We start from the raw sequence: 15,125 nt of genomic DNA on the forward strand, positions 1-15,125 counted from the left end.
GTTTTGATTCAGAATGTCCCATTAGCAGTTTAACACTCTTTTTGTGGGTTTCATCTTTAGTTCTTTCTGCTGAACTAGGTTCCGGAGTAATCCGTACGGGGAAACACCCACAACACTATTTAATGTCACCATTTACTTCTCTGAAGAAATGCTGTTTGCCACAAAAAAGTGTTAATTTCTTTCTACATTTGCAGATAGTTTCACATGGATATTCTTAACTGAGACATGTTTTAAATGTTGTCACCATTTTTTTCTTGTATGTTACATATTTTGAGGAAACTCGCACATATATTAGTGCAAGTTTTAAAGCCAACTTGTTACTGAACAAAGGTTGATCACTGAACTGAGCATCACATGCACTGACGTTTACACCAATGCATGGGTTACCTTCTGTGGGACTTTGTATATACAAGTACAGCTTTAATGACCTGTCCAAATACATGCAGATGGATTTTCGTGCATGTCAGACAGATATACTGTTTTGCATTCTTGTTTATTTCAGTCTTTCAGGTGTGATTTGCTCATTGCCTTGTGTCACACTGGAGTGTGAAAAGGGCTATGAGCATATAGTTAGTCTGACACATGACCTCTTGATATGCACCAGCAAAAGTAGCACAAACACCTGGCCATGAGACGAGGGAATTTTCAAAATTTTATCAGACTGGAGATATGGGAATAGGGAAATCCTAATAGTTAATCACAACAGAGAACTTCCTCAAATATTTAATTCAGTGAAGTACTTTTGTTGTTTGTTATTTATAGAATATATCTAATGCTAAAGAATGTGTAGGAAGAATGAAGCATGGCTTGGGAGGGTTGGAGGTGTGATCTGAAGCATGGCAACTTAAATTCAGGAAAAATACATGTTTTACTTGATTCTTTTGTTGGCTGGGCTAGTCCCGTTGGCCACTGGCCTCTTTTCAGGGGAGATACAAGATGGTATTCATACCATCTGGAAAGAGAACACCAGGAAATGATTGGGGGTAGTAATATCACAAGAACTAATGTTAACATGAAAAAACAACAAGGAAAGTGGCTGTTGCAAGCATAGGATGAAGCATTACCATTAAAGTGAGAAGTCATTAGTCTTCCTGATAGACTGCTCGTAACACTGTCTACATTATTGGAGGCAGTCCCGGAGAACTCCTCAGATTAATAAGATAGACAGCATTTCAGGAGAGGACAGCCAAATATTGTAGTCTGCATCTGCAGTTGTATAAGGAGATGCTAGAAAGTGGGAGAAAGAGAGGATATGATAAGCATTCTCTCTCTCTAAAGGAAATCCTTAGAAGTCCACTGAGGTACTTGTATTTAAGAAAAAGATGTGCAGGAAAAAATTAGAATTTGAGAACATAATGTGGATAACTTAAGGGATGTAATGAAGGATTGTTTTACAGAAAGAATGGTATATGATTAGAACAGTCCTCCTGCACTGGTGCTTAAATTCTAGTGTGTATGTTGCAGGCACGAAGTCATCCTTGGAGTGAAGGTTGGTGATGGTCAGTGGTTTTACAGTACTAGACATGTAGCTTATCCAGAACAGAAAAGAGGGGGACCAAATTAATTTGACCCATGTCATCTTCCTTACCTGCTGTCCAGATCTGTACTAGTGTAGCGTGGACTGAGCACACAGAATGAAGCATACTCTCTACCTTTTCTGACAGAGAATAAAGTACTGTCCTGCACTGTACTGTACTGAACATGAGAAGTGTACACCTGCATTGACATGTGCAAATGTGCACAATCAGTAAAAGTAAAGAGACACTGAATGACTTTGAACATGAAAACTGAATCGGTACTCTTTGTTTTGTTTATTTCATTGTATACTATTTGCTGATTTATTTCTAGGAACGATATACAAATTAATATGTTAAGGATACCTTTAAAAGGGATGAAAAGGAGGACATTCTCTGTAACCAAAATTTCTTCATTCTCTTTGACAGGCAGCTTACCTGCACTGAAGTCTGTTGATGAAGGTGTGCTGTGTCAGCCTCATAAAATCATTACTCACCTCCGAAAACAGGTAATCATGAAGCCACTTTTAGTTTTGAGAACAAAGCACCAGTGAGCCACAGTATATAAAGTTGCTGAGAAAGCTGTCTAAAATATGAATTTTTTAATGTGCAGTAAATAAACATTCAGGAAAATGTGTAGAATCAGCATCTAAGATTATGGTTATGATAACTTGTACAGTAAAGCATATAAATTTGAGTCCAGGAGATTGATTGTGGATCAGTTTCGCCTGTAGTTGAGCACTGCTTTAATTCTCAGCATAACATTGTAATGCAGTGGTTATTTTGTATTTTTCTGCTTCTTTTATGCATATCTTTGGCTAAACTTTTCCCCTCTGATTTTAGGTAGTAAAGACCTCTTCAAATGTGAGTTATTCCTTTAGGACTGGATGTTGAGGTCCATTCTCAGAGGCTGAGATTTTCACCCCCCATGCATCAATTATATTCAAGACATCAAAACAAAACAGTATAAAAAACTTCTCTGTGTGGAAGAGATATCTAGTTACACTATTATTAATCAGATCAGACAATGGTAGTAGAAATAGTGAACTTAAACTCGTCCCAAGTCAAAAAATTAATAAAAAATATATAATTTGAAATATTGTACTGAATTAATAAGTATTCAAAAGTAATCTAAGCAGGGTAGGCAGTCTGTTTCTAGTCAAAAATCCTTTATTAAATACACAGACAAGTGATCCAAGTAAAACAAAAACAACAGAGTAATAGTTTCCTCACAAGCTTTCTAGCTATATATATATATATATATATATATATATATATATATATATATATATATATATATACTTTTTATCAGGCAAGGGTTGTACTGTAAAACAAAGTGTTATTGGTATGCATGTTAAATTCACATCCCTTCCCCCATCAGTGTGACATTCGAGCTGGTCCTGCCCTACTTAGTAGCAGTCATCATAATATAATCCTTATGTTCTTATAATGATGTGGTACCTCTTAACCAGATTATTAAGTCTGTGATTTTATCCGAGATAATATACTACATGGCTGGAAATATATAAACCTTACATAATTTGGCAGTTTAAAATATATATAAATATATGCATATACACTTTGCATGCAAAAATCTGTTGTAAAATCATAACCCCTTTAGTTTTGAATAAAACTATGCTATATTTTTGCTGTGCCTCTGTTCTCAGCAGTGACACTGAAGTAATCCCTGGGGTATATCTGCGATCTCCATCCATTGGTCAAGATTTCTCTTGAACAAAGGCCAGGTGCTCTGGCCTCACATTTACCGGGATTTTGTTCCACAGCATAGGGAGTCTCTGGGTGATGAATCTGTCCTCCAGCACGCCCCTATAATAAACGTGTCAAGGTTTTTAAGTCTCCTTGTGGTGGTTGGTTCTGGATCTAGATTTTTTTGAGGTGAAGCATATCATCATCAACACAAGGTTTGACATCTATATGTCAGGCACAGGTCACCTCTGAGTCTGTATGAGACTGAATTGGTGAGGAACTTTTGGGGCCTTTCAGCTGCTGCAGGTGTCTGGGTCAGATACATAAAGGCTAGTGTCAACCTGGGTCCCCAGGTCTGATGACCCGTAGGGTATGACTTTGCATTTCTTGCGTTAAACTTTTAATGGCGGCTCTGCCAGTTATATCCGCTTCTGAGTGAGGCCTTCTGGGAAGGATTGTGTCAAGTGTTTTTTTGCTTATCCATGGCAGCACCAGTTTGCAGTCATCTGCAACAGCCATAACCTCCTACTCCTCTTTTGTTAGTAGAAAAAGTCGTGATGTATGGGTTTACATTCAAGCTAATGAGTTTTTGATAATACCTGCCAGGTCGAGGTAGGCTGTATGGACCTTTCCCTCATCATCAACCTTGGTGACTGTTTGAAAAAAAGTCAAGTTTACAAAGCCAACTGGGTTGGATCAATGTCTGCAAGTTTCCTATGTCTTTTTTTATGAGTTCCATTATGATCCTCTCCCTGGCTTTGCAGATAAGGCTTGTCAAGCTAATGGGAAGCTGTCCTAACTGGGCGGTTTAATTCTCATTTGAGTTGGTGGAGCACACAGCCGGGGACACCATCGTCCCATGGATATATTTCCATAACCTTTTGTTAACAAAGATCACTTTCATTCTTTTGGACTTCAGGTCTGTATAAAGAACCCTAAAAAATATCTACAAAAAATATTATTGTATAATTAGTATTATTGTTACACATCATTTTGAATAAAGTGGAAAAAAGAACAAGAAAAAAATGTATGATGATGGAAACAAAAATGTACACTTCAATTAAAACTGATTTAACATGGTATTTAAAACCAACTGGAAGAATAAAATAAAATAAAATTAGTCATGTAAACAATGTGGTAATTTTCTAAGTTCCAGTGTACTTTTTTATATTCAAGACATCAGTGTGGACAGTAAGTGTATATTCTGATTGGGGACATTTGTCAGTGCCCCTTCTGCAGTTTGCCCAACTGGCTTTGAACCTCCATGTAGAACACAAACACTTTAATCTGTAAAATAGGGCTGGCCACTGTCCACTCAATTTTCTACTCTGGCTGCTTCTGTCACATCCCATGGTATTGAACCCTTTCTTGCTTTCACAGAAGTAAATGTCGTCCGGTTAGCGTTTTTTCTGCTATTTATTAGCGTGTAGAAGTACAAATGTTAATACCCTGATTGATCCATGGTTTTGTGTTGAACTTAAACTCAGTCTCTGACTTGTTGCCTCAAACCTGTTGAGTTTGTGCTACTCCAAAAAATACATATTTGAAGGGTGGTAGTAAGTCCTGTGTACATCCCACACTTCTGCATCTCTGTATATCCGTACTCAAAGATTGCTCAGCCTTTGTGGTAATGGGAAAACATCCTTTCCCCATACTTCAGCAGTTTCACAGTTAATAGTAATGGTATGTCTTTACAAGTTGGGAGCTGATGGGTTTATGTAGATACATTGAGAGTCTCTTACAAACTCTTGCATGTAATGAATTTGTCTGGATATTAAGATTTTCCTTTGAGGAGGTTCTTTCTTAGAGGACTGAGGAAATTAAGAAGCCTTCCCTAATATTTACAAATTTTTAATTTACTGGAAATGGGATATATTCTGTTCATATAACCTTTTAATGTTATGTTGATATTTGTCATTGCCACTTTTCACAGTGTTTTATTTCTAACTGAAAAGGCATTGTTGCTTATTTTATCCACTTGTTTCTGTCAGCACTGAGATGCATGCAAATGATGAACCTATACTGTTTTGTTTTAGATTCTTGAACTGTTACTGCTTCTTCAGTAGTAGTAACCCATACAGCTTGGGCAATTTTAACATTTTGTTTTATCAGAAATGTAGAGCCATAGTTAAAAACAGAGAAGAGTACAGGACTATTCCGTAGCATAGCTCTGCAAATGGGGCTAGTCATTAATGGCTCTTTCTGCTCCAAAGCCAGCTATAGTGCCCAAGAACTGGCAAGATCAAGGGTAGGGTTGCAATTTTTTGTCACCATGCACTGAAACTGACCATGGTTATCAATATACTGTGGTCGTGATGAGTACTCGCAGCTTAAAAACTGAGCAAGGAAAATTGGCCATTCAGATTGCTAGTTATTGCATCAAACTTGTTCTGCTACTTAGAAGAAAATTAGTGCAGACCTTTCAGTCACTGGTCTTTTCTCCCCCACAGCTTTCAAAATCTGAGAGACTGCTGCAGTCATAAGTCAGTTGGCAAGATAAAATGGCAAATAGAAATACTGGGGACGGGTGGATTTGAAACACCAGAAACACTCCCAACTCAAATACATTAGTGCTTTCATAAAAGTAATAACTACAACATAGAAACTGGGATTGTGACAAGAATTAAACATATTTTGTGGTAATAAAAACACTAAAAACTCATATTGCCTGAAGACAAACAGTAAAAGGTATCAAAAATGTGAAAGGTAACCTGCTGATGAAAGTGAAAACATAAACTCCACAAACAGGAAATAAAGCAGTGTGGGAAGTAACAATAAATGACTAATATGAAGGAAAAAAAGTCCCAGTAACAACAGAAAGCATTTCAGGGATAACATTATGGATTCATACTTCACCCCTCACATATAAGTGTTATTATGTGTTTATTCAAGGAAATGTAAATATCAATTTATTCTTTCTAGTTGCTCCATTACTTTAGCTTTGCATTTGTAATCTTTTGTTTATTTGCACTGGTGAAAAGAATGATTTTAGGTTTTGTTTTTTGGTTTAAAGTCTGCTTACGAATTACCAGATGAGAGGTTAAATGTTTGGAATGTATGTATATTTAAATTTGTCAGTAAGCTTAATACTAGTTTATATAATAAGGAATGTACCCAATTGATACCTCTTTGGTAGTAGCTGGCATTCAGCGCATACAGGAAAGGCTTTGCCTTGGGTGAATTTAAAAAAAACTCTATTTTCCTGAGTTAGCAGCTGAATCTGTGGACTGCTTTAGCCAGGGATGTGTCAGAAAGTCTATATTTCTAATGCATATTAGCACAGTTATTTTACAGTACAATAGTGTCTGATAGTGTGTGAGAATGTTTGTTACGGTTCTAATAATATTGATAAAATAAATATAATCTATGTGGGGCTTGTTTTTAAATTGTCACTGAAATAAATGTACTTAGTGAATCACTGGTGGATTTTTTTAATTGTAAAGTGTATTGAGAGAGGATCATGTTTTAGTGGGATTCTTCCATATAAACCTAAGGTTTATTGTCTGATTTTTTTAATAGAAAAAAAAATTTAAGAAATGCCATGTTGACCTACTAACAGAAAGCACAAAGATAGTGGAGCACAGACATGATACAATAACTTTTGTTAGACCAACACAGGTTTTGCAGTTACTTGAGCTTTTGTGCTAGCAGTCTCTCTGTCTGTCACTTACACACAGGGGCGCGTGCACACACACACACACACACACACACACACACACACACACACACACACACACACACACACACACACACACACTCTTGCACTATATGTCTTGATGCCATCATACTTTGCATCTGAGCTGCAAATTTTTTCAAGTGTCTTTTATAGCCAATAAGAAATAAATGATGAACTTCTTTTCCAGGCACAAATGCATATTTAAGCATTATATCCAACACAAATAAGTTAATAACTCCAAATGAAGTCCTCCTGTTAGCCCAAAAACTTGAGTAACTGCAAAACCTGTTTTGTTCAGTGAAAGGTATTACATAATATCTATGCTCCAGTGTCTTTTGTGTTTTCTGATTTTTCTTTTTTATTTCACAGAAATTTTGTCAGACCAATTAAGAAGGTGGGCCATGCAATCACAAGTGAGACAAATATGGCTCCTTATGGCAGATGTAATATTTGAAGTCATGTTGACAAAATTGCTAAGATTAACAAACTTAATTTTGACCTTAAACATTTCAGTTTATACTACTGAGGGGACAATGTATGTTATGGTGGTGGTCTTGTCCCCTGCTTTATACTGGGGTAACAACTAGGAGTTTTGAAGTTAGAACTGAAGAACACATTAGTTGTATCCATAACAAGAAAGTTGAAAACCTTATTTCTGAAGACTTTTTAAAGCCATATAATAAAGATGTTTCTTCTTTGATGGTTTGTGTTTATAGAAGATTTATAGTAACTGTAGGGGAGGCAAAGCACAGGATCTCTTATTGAGATGTAAGGAAGCAATATACGTTTTAGAGTTTTAATATTTTGAAGCCTTGTAGTTTGAATCAAGAAATTGTGTAAAAACTTTAATTGGGACTGTCTTAAAGTTGTAATTGCTAAACTGGTGATTAATTGTTTTGACTGTTATTGCATTTGTTTTTATAAATTCTGTGTGTGTGTGTGTGTGTGTGTGTGTGTGTGTGTGTGTGTGTCTTTCTGTAATTCATTGTCCATTTTTTCCAAGGAGTTTGGATTATCCATATTTTGAGTAAAATTGTTTTGAGTCTTTGCTGGAATTTTTGTTTTGTTAAGTGACAGTTATACACCTCAACATTAACTGCTGGATCACTATTTGAAGGGGATCATGCATATGTAGCTTCTGTTTAAGAATGTGTGAACTTTGTACCTTGATTTTTATAACTGATGAGCTGTCACAGCTGCCCTTTGAGCCAACATGTTTGGGAGAGTAGAAGGTATTATCTTGGAAGATATTATTCCTGATGGCTGTCCCCGCTTCCATTGTATATCCAAAATTTTTACTATGTATAAAAACCTTGCCTCATCCATCATAAGGACTATGTATTCTTCTTTTGGATGTGTCCTTGTTTACTTATGAAGCTGGTTTGAAATCTTTGCTCAACCAGTCCTATCATTTCCCAGTTTTCTTTGCTGTGAACGGACAAGAATGCTTTTCACTCAGTTGCTTGAATCACTTGAGCTTGAGCTGTAGTCACTTGTATTATATTGTTTGCTTCAGATTACAGCAAGATTGTAGTACATGTATGCTACTGATTTATGGATTGTCCAAGGTAGGGAGATGTCAAAGAAAGAGCAAGGCAGGTGTTATACTGCATGTCAGTGGTCACTGTTTCCCCAATGTGCAGTAGCCCCAGAGTGAACATTTTAAATTAAGGGGCTGTGGTTGGAAAAGTCTCAGACACAGGGAGAGCAGGGAAGCTTGTCCACTCCAAAACCACTTTTTATTTATGTCATATTTGTCTGTACCATGATGACTTTGTATAACCAGAGTAAAAGGATATGGGTATTTGAGATGTTATTTATGCACTGTTGTGATCAAGCTTGTGTGATCTGAGCCTTGATACATCAAGGTGACACAGTAAATCTGGGAAGAACGTATTACTCCATACCCTTGAAGTTCACTATCAGTTATAGGATCCATAAGCAGAGGCAAATAAACCAGTTGTTAATTTCCTTTTCTTCTTGCACCAAAGTGTGGCTGTTACCAAACTGACTGTATCTAAATGTGTTGCCAGCTGTATAGTCTTCTAGCAGCAGAAGACAAAAAGGACCTTTGCCAGAGCATTGATAATACAAAGGTATTTTTCTCCTGTGTACATTCAGGAATGTCTCTTTGGTAGCCTTCTATGTGATAGCCACCCAGACATTAGGACGTATTTTGTCATAAGCCATGTACCTTGGGCTTGCCACTCCAAGAGTAAAACTTCACTCTGGAGGGCTTGCCTTCAGTGCATCATGTGACAAGGTCTTTCTTCTGCCTTTTTTTGTTGTATGACACATTTGTACTTCTTTTGGAGGTACTAGTTGGCATTCTCTCCAAACATTTCATATACTAAAGAGGGCCTCTCAATATGACATGGCTAATATTTGCATCTCTGTTACATCAGTTGATCTCTAATAGGGCCTTTTATAGTAGATGCATTTCTCCTTTCCCATTCCACTTACTTGGGATATTTCATGTACTACAATGTTAACTGTAGGTGTCCCTGTAAGTAAGCTTAATGTTTAGATTTTCTAACTGTATCAACATATTTTTTGTATGTCCACCCCTCTGTCTATGTATTGGTCAAAAAATGGGAATCCTGTAAAAGTAGAACACCCGCTAACACTGACTGGAGCGATTGTGTATATGCATTTGTGTGTTGGCTAGAGTGGGATTTTGTGCCCTGAGTACAGATGCTGAAGATTTTTAGGAGAGCCACATGGAAGAGCACACACAGAATGTTGAATTTTACCAGTTGCACAGGGTCTTCATGAAGATTAGCAGATTTTTGAATTACTGCCATGCCTGTCCTTTGAACGTCAAAACCACTGATGCTGTTTAAATGGAGATCATTTTTTTCAACTTTGCTTAATCTAATTAGGTGTTCATCAGAAAATGTAGTAATCCAGGCTGTTTCTTTCCCAAGAAAAGTCAATATTTGCCATTACTTTGTAAAAAAAAAATAATGCATCTTTATCAGCTTCCTTGTTGCTTCACCACATCAGTGGAATTAAATATGTTGTCTGACAATTTTGTGATGTACATTTACTGTGTGGGCCCAGAATGTAGCATCATTTATTTCAAGCTGTGCTAGATTCAGCGATCATCTGGTGAAGCAGAAATACCCTCAGAGCAAACATCCTTGGTATTGCACCATTGCTTACTTTAGTTTAGTAATCGTCTTGTTAAAGGTAGGTTTTGCAGGAGCTCAGCAGTTTGTTCTGTGCGTGTGCGTATGTTATAACAGGAAAGGATTTCCCTGTTTTGTCTGCTCCTGCAGCATTTGGTGTGGAAATGTATTCATTTTGTTTCTCATCCACAGATAGGATTGTGGGTACAAGTTGGTGGGTCTCTGGGTAAGTTCCTAGGTTATAAAATGTTTTAGAAGACTAATTTAGGTAGAACTGTATGAAAACTGGACTGATGTTCCCATTAGATCTATCCACCTGGGAAAAGGGATCAAGTTTGGTGGAAAAGAAACATTGTACAGCACAGCTGTAGCACATTGATTAAATTATTATTTGAGTGATAGCAGAGGTTAGTTGCATATTAGACATCGGCGAATAGATGACATCAGAAAATGTATGTTTTTTCAATAAATAGCAGGTTATTGATTCAGGCTTGCAAGGCTAAGCAGAGTTTTGTTGTGTATTTTAACAAGCAGTCTGTGTGTTGTGCTATGTTTAAATAATAATGCACTGTTGCTCTTTGTTGTTGCTTTGTCGTTGTTCAGTACTGATAATTTCTAGACTACACTAGGCAATACTGGATTGCCTATTGGAAAAGTGTTTATTACTTGTCTGACTGCACTCTGATGTTGCATTGAACTATTTGCTTTACAGTTACTGCACTTAGGAGTTATTCATATAGACTAACTGTAGTTATTGCTGTACATATATCTGTTGAATCAGGCTATCTGTTGCTCATTGCTGCTACTAGATAGGTATGAACCATCTTATCATACTGAGTAAATCTGTGTAATTTAAAATTGCCTCTTGTTATTGATTGCCTTTTTGTTTCTGTCACTTTTATAGTTCTTTCTTTGTACCCATGAATGCTACAGTAGTCACATCTCATGTTCTTGTATCTTTTGGTCACATCCTATATTTTCACCCTCTTTTTTTATACCAAGAGTTAAGAAAGAAAAAAAATGATGGCTTAATAACTTGTATCCCTTCATCAGGACTGATCATTATGGAATCTCTGCTTTTGTCCCTTCTGTTGCCAGCATGATACACACTAGGCATTTTGAGGCAGTGTAGTAACAGGCCGATACTTGCAGAAAGCTCTGTTGCTGCCTCACAATTATTCAGTAAGTGAAAGGTGTATTTACTGAACATGGTGGCCACTTTCTAACTTCAGAACACATCCTTAAGCACAACACAAACAAAACGCGCACAGATGCACTCACTCACTCACTCACTCACTCACTCACTCACTCACTCACTCACTCACTCACTCACTCACTCACATAACATCTCCATTAAAGCAACTTACTCTGAGGTTAAGAGAACACGTCCTAAGCCTCCCAGGCTAAGGACTAAACTCTCAGTTATTAGTTTGCAATTCAATGAGCATCACACACAGTCAGTACACTTAACTGGAAAAGTCATAAGGGTGCAGACTCCAACCTTTTAAGACTTACTGAGACTGCATCTACACACAGTGATGTTTTAGTAGTAGGTGACTTTGTCAAGTATATGAGCACTTCCTCACCAGGCTGAATAAGAGTATGGTGAGTTAGCTGTTTTTCTAGAGACGGAATCTGAGGCATAACAAGGGCTGTTAGAAACCTCCATCCTGACAAATATGGCTATCATCTGATAGTGGCCCATGTGGGGGTGGGTGAATGACCTCAGGTGCTCTAGCCAAAGGGGCATACAAAAGGATATGATTTAACTTGCCATGTATGTGTCCAAGGCAGAAAAGACAGTGGTTTTGAGTGTTATTTTGCCAACACTCAGAATGATGCCACTTCTCAATGACCAGATAATTATCTTTAATAATTGGTTATGTTGCTGATGTCATTCTATGGGGAATCCAGTATGTCAGCTTGGAACAAGATGGCTGGTAAGCCTTCCGCTTTGTTAGGATGGTCTGTACCCCTGTTACTAAAGGCTTTGCATTCTGGATAAAGTTTTTGCTACCCTATAGTGCGTTTTAAGTGGAGTCTATCTGATGGACATTCCAATCAAGTAAATGCTAATTTGGGAAATACTAAAGTAACTACTCAGCACCAGAAGTATAAATAAAAAATACCTGAACTTGAGGCTCTCTTGCAACTTAAACATCTTCACATATGTGTAGTTACAGAGCCATGGTTTCAAAAGAATGAAAGCAGGCTCTCTCTTCCTAGATTTAATACCTATCCTGGCTTCAGATCTAGTGTCAGTTGTGGGGGATATCAGTATTTGTCAATAATATCACCACCTTCAGGCCATTCTAGTAGCATAGTAATAAAGCTTTGATTACAGCCCAGTTGATCCAGGTTCGATTAGTGGATTGGGTGACTGACAAAGTGGCAAGGAGGGATGGGTATGCCCATTCCTGGTGGGAGGACATTCATGGTGCTTCTTTAGGGAGGTAGAGAGACCCATGGATGTAATTGACAAGTACGAGAAGTGGTGAAGGGAGTGGGTAGGGCATATAAAGAACCACCCCCCCAGATGGATGCATAGATAGCCGAACCCCAGATGCTCTTAAGATCCACAACCAAACCCAGCGTTACTGGATTAAGAGGAGATAAGCTGGTAGACCCAGCATGGACATGGGACATTGGTGAGCTGGGCAGTTAATGTCCCAAATGGGTCCAAAAAAAAAGCACCTCACAGTAGATTCTGTGGGACACCAAATCTGAACTCCTAGATGTCCAAATCACCCTAAACAAGATTACCACCTCTTAACTAGCTATAGAACACTCTGTATGCCCCTTTCTGAGCATGATTACTGTCTTAACACCTGAAATAATTAAACCCAGCACCTTTCTATTGGGGAGCTTCAGCTATCCATCAATAAACTGGCTGATCTATATTGCCAATAGTCAGCATATCCATTGCTTCCTTGACATTATGAATGGTTAACTAACTGTAACAGGGAGTTAACATTCTACTAGGGGACCCAGGGTCTTCGATCCTTTCCTCATAAATATGGCCATTTCTTGCACATTTCCATATGTATCCTCTTCCTTTGTTAAATCAGACCATAAATCAGTGATCTTTTCCTTTTAAAATGGTGGTACTTCCTCTGCAATTACCTCTACTTCTCAAAAGCAAAGCTCCTTCGATTGACTTGATAACTAAAATAAACTCCAGTGTAATCTTCCTTTGATGGATCTCATTGTTCCAGCCAAAGCCCATGCCTCTAACTTGTACTCCCACTTAAGTAGTTGTGTTGGCAAGGCAGCCCTATCTGCACCAAGTGTAACGAGAAATTTATAAACAAAGCTTACTATACAATATCTATATAAATTAAAGATAGAGAAAGAAATTATTTAATGCTTATAAGAAGTCTGTTTCTACGTACCTTAAGACCACTCTTCATCAGAACTTAAGGAAACTATTATGGAGATCACAGCTGAATATGAACTTAAAATAGCCAGTAAAACCAAAAATAACTATAAATCTTTAGCTATGTTAGGAAATTAAGAACGAACATGCAGGAATGTTTGAAGGTAGTCCAGAATAACATGCGTAGTATGACCCTAAGAAAATGCCCTCGCTGACAAATTTAGTACAAACTGTACTTCTACCTACAGTTATTGCTATTCTGCAGATTCCACAGTCACCACCATGCAATTTAATTACTGCGGAACAAGTCTTGTCAACCCATTCGAAGGCTAAAAATACCCTTATGCCACCCACTAGATTATCACCTGGGTCACAAATAGGGTGCAGGAAATCAAACTAGGGGAAGTTACCTTCACAAAGAGACCAGTCACCAGTGGGGTCCCCCAGGGTTCTGTGTTGGAACCTCTCCTATTTGGCATTTACTTTTCTGAAGTTAGATCCAATACCAAAGGGCTCTGGCTGATTAAATTTGCAGATAACTGCAAGCTAGGAGCATTCACTGAATCCCCAAATGACCTGGCCATCTTGCAGGAAGATTTGTCCCAAGTAAATAACTGGTGCCAAAATCATGGACTGAGACTAAATGACAAAAATGCATTTATTGTATCCTTTGGGAAGTTGTCTACTCCATATTGAAAATGCACCCCTAAGAGTTGACCCACTTGTGTTGGATTTGAGATTTATGGTATGATCCCAGTTATTCTCATCAAGGGTAATCTAGAATTATTGACCATGGGATGGGTAAGGCCAATCCTTAACCAAATGGGATAGATTAATTCAAGCACAAAAAGGGAAATTGGCTAGGCATAAAATGGCCAACAAGGGAAGCTAGCATAGTACTTGCCTGTGAACCTATAAAACTACCAGGTTGCCTGATTGCTAATACCAAATATGGCCTGTCTGAACCCCTGCATAATTGTTTAAATTTAAGCTTCTCCAGTAGTTATATCCTGAAGTTAGGAAGTGGACATCATAATGCCATTGCCTAAAGGTGGCCCAACAACACATCCTGTTAACTATAGACCCATTAGTCTTAGTAGGCTCATATGTAATGTGTAGAACATATCTCAACCCTCATTAATCTAAACATTGAAAATCTGTTAACCCTGGAACCTCATCAGTTCAGCTTTGTCAGAGGTAGATTCTGTTTCTTTGAAAAAGTTGGTAAAGCAGTGAATAGCAGTTACACAGTCCATACAGTATATCTGTATCTGGCCAAGGCCTTTGAAACTTCTCCCTATGCAGGCATTATTGACAAACTTGTAAATATGAGTATAAATTCTTAATGTCGTACAGTGGATAGATGACTGGCTTTCTGACAAGAACCCATGTGGTTCAAGTCATAGGTGCCACTTGTGAAAGCAAAAGAGTTACCAGTGGTGTACCTCAGGGCTTAGTGTTGGTCCCTGTCCCATTTGACATCTATTTCTCAGACCTTCAGGTCAACACCCCTAGCCTATAGTTAGCTGTACATTTGGGAATTGTCACTTGAGCTTCCATCAGCTCACAACTGCTCCAGCCTGAGTTGGATTGTGTTAACAACTGGTGCAAGGACAATGGCATCAAATTAAATGTGAAAAATGTAGTATAGTTAATTTTGGCAAACAAAACTTTTTCTCCATAAGTGACACATCCTCCAGTCAGACACTGTCATAAGAGAT

The 15,125-nt window shown here is 37.8% G+C and overlaps 1 protein-coding gene across 1 annotated transcript in view; it reads left to right on the plus strand.

Moving 5' to 3' along the window:
• Positions 1 to 15,125, plus strand: part of MTX1 (metaxin 1) — a 422,578-nt gene that overhangs the window by 155,425 nt on the left and 252,028 nt on the right. The window contains exon 3 of the mRNA XM_044080203.1: positions 1,944 to 2,023. Within this exon, the coding sequence (XP_043936138.1) occupies positions 1,944 to 2,023 (80 nt within the window). The remainder of the gene's footprint in view (positions 1 to 1,943; positions 2,024 to 15,125) is intronic.

Source organism: Protopterus annectens, chromosome 8.part0, assembly GCF_019279795.1.
Source record: "Protopterus annectens isolate FY-2018-M chromosome 8.part0, PAN1.0, whole genome shotgun sequence".
Taxonomy (NCBI): domain Eukaryota; kingdom Metazoa; phylum Chordata; order Ceratodontiformes; family Protopteridae; genus Protopterus; species Protopterus annectens.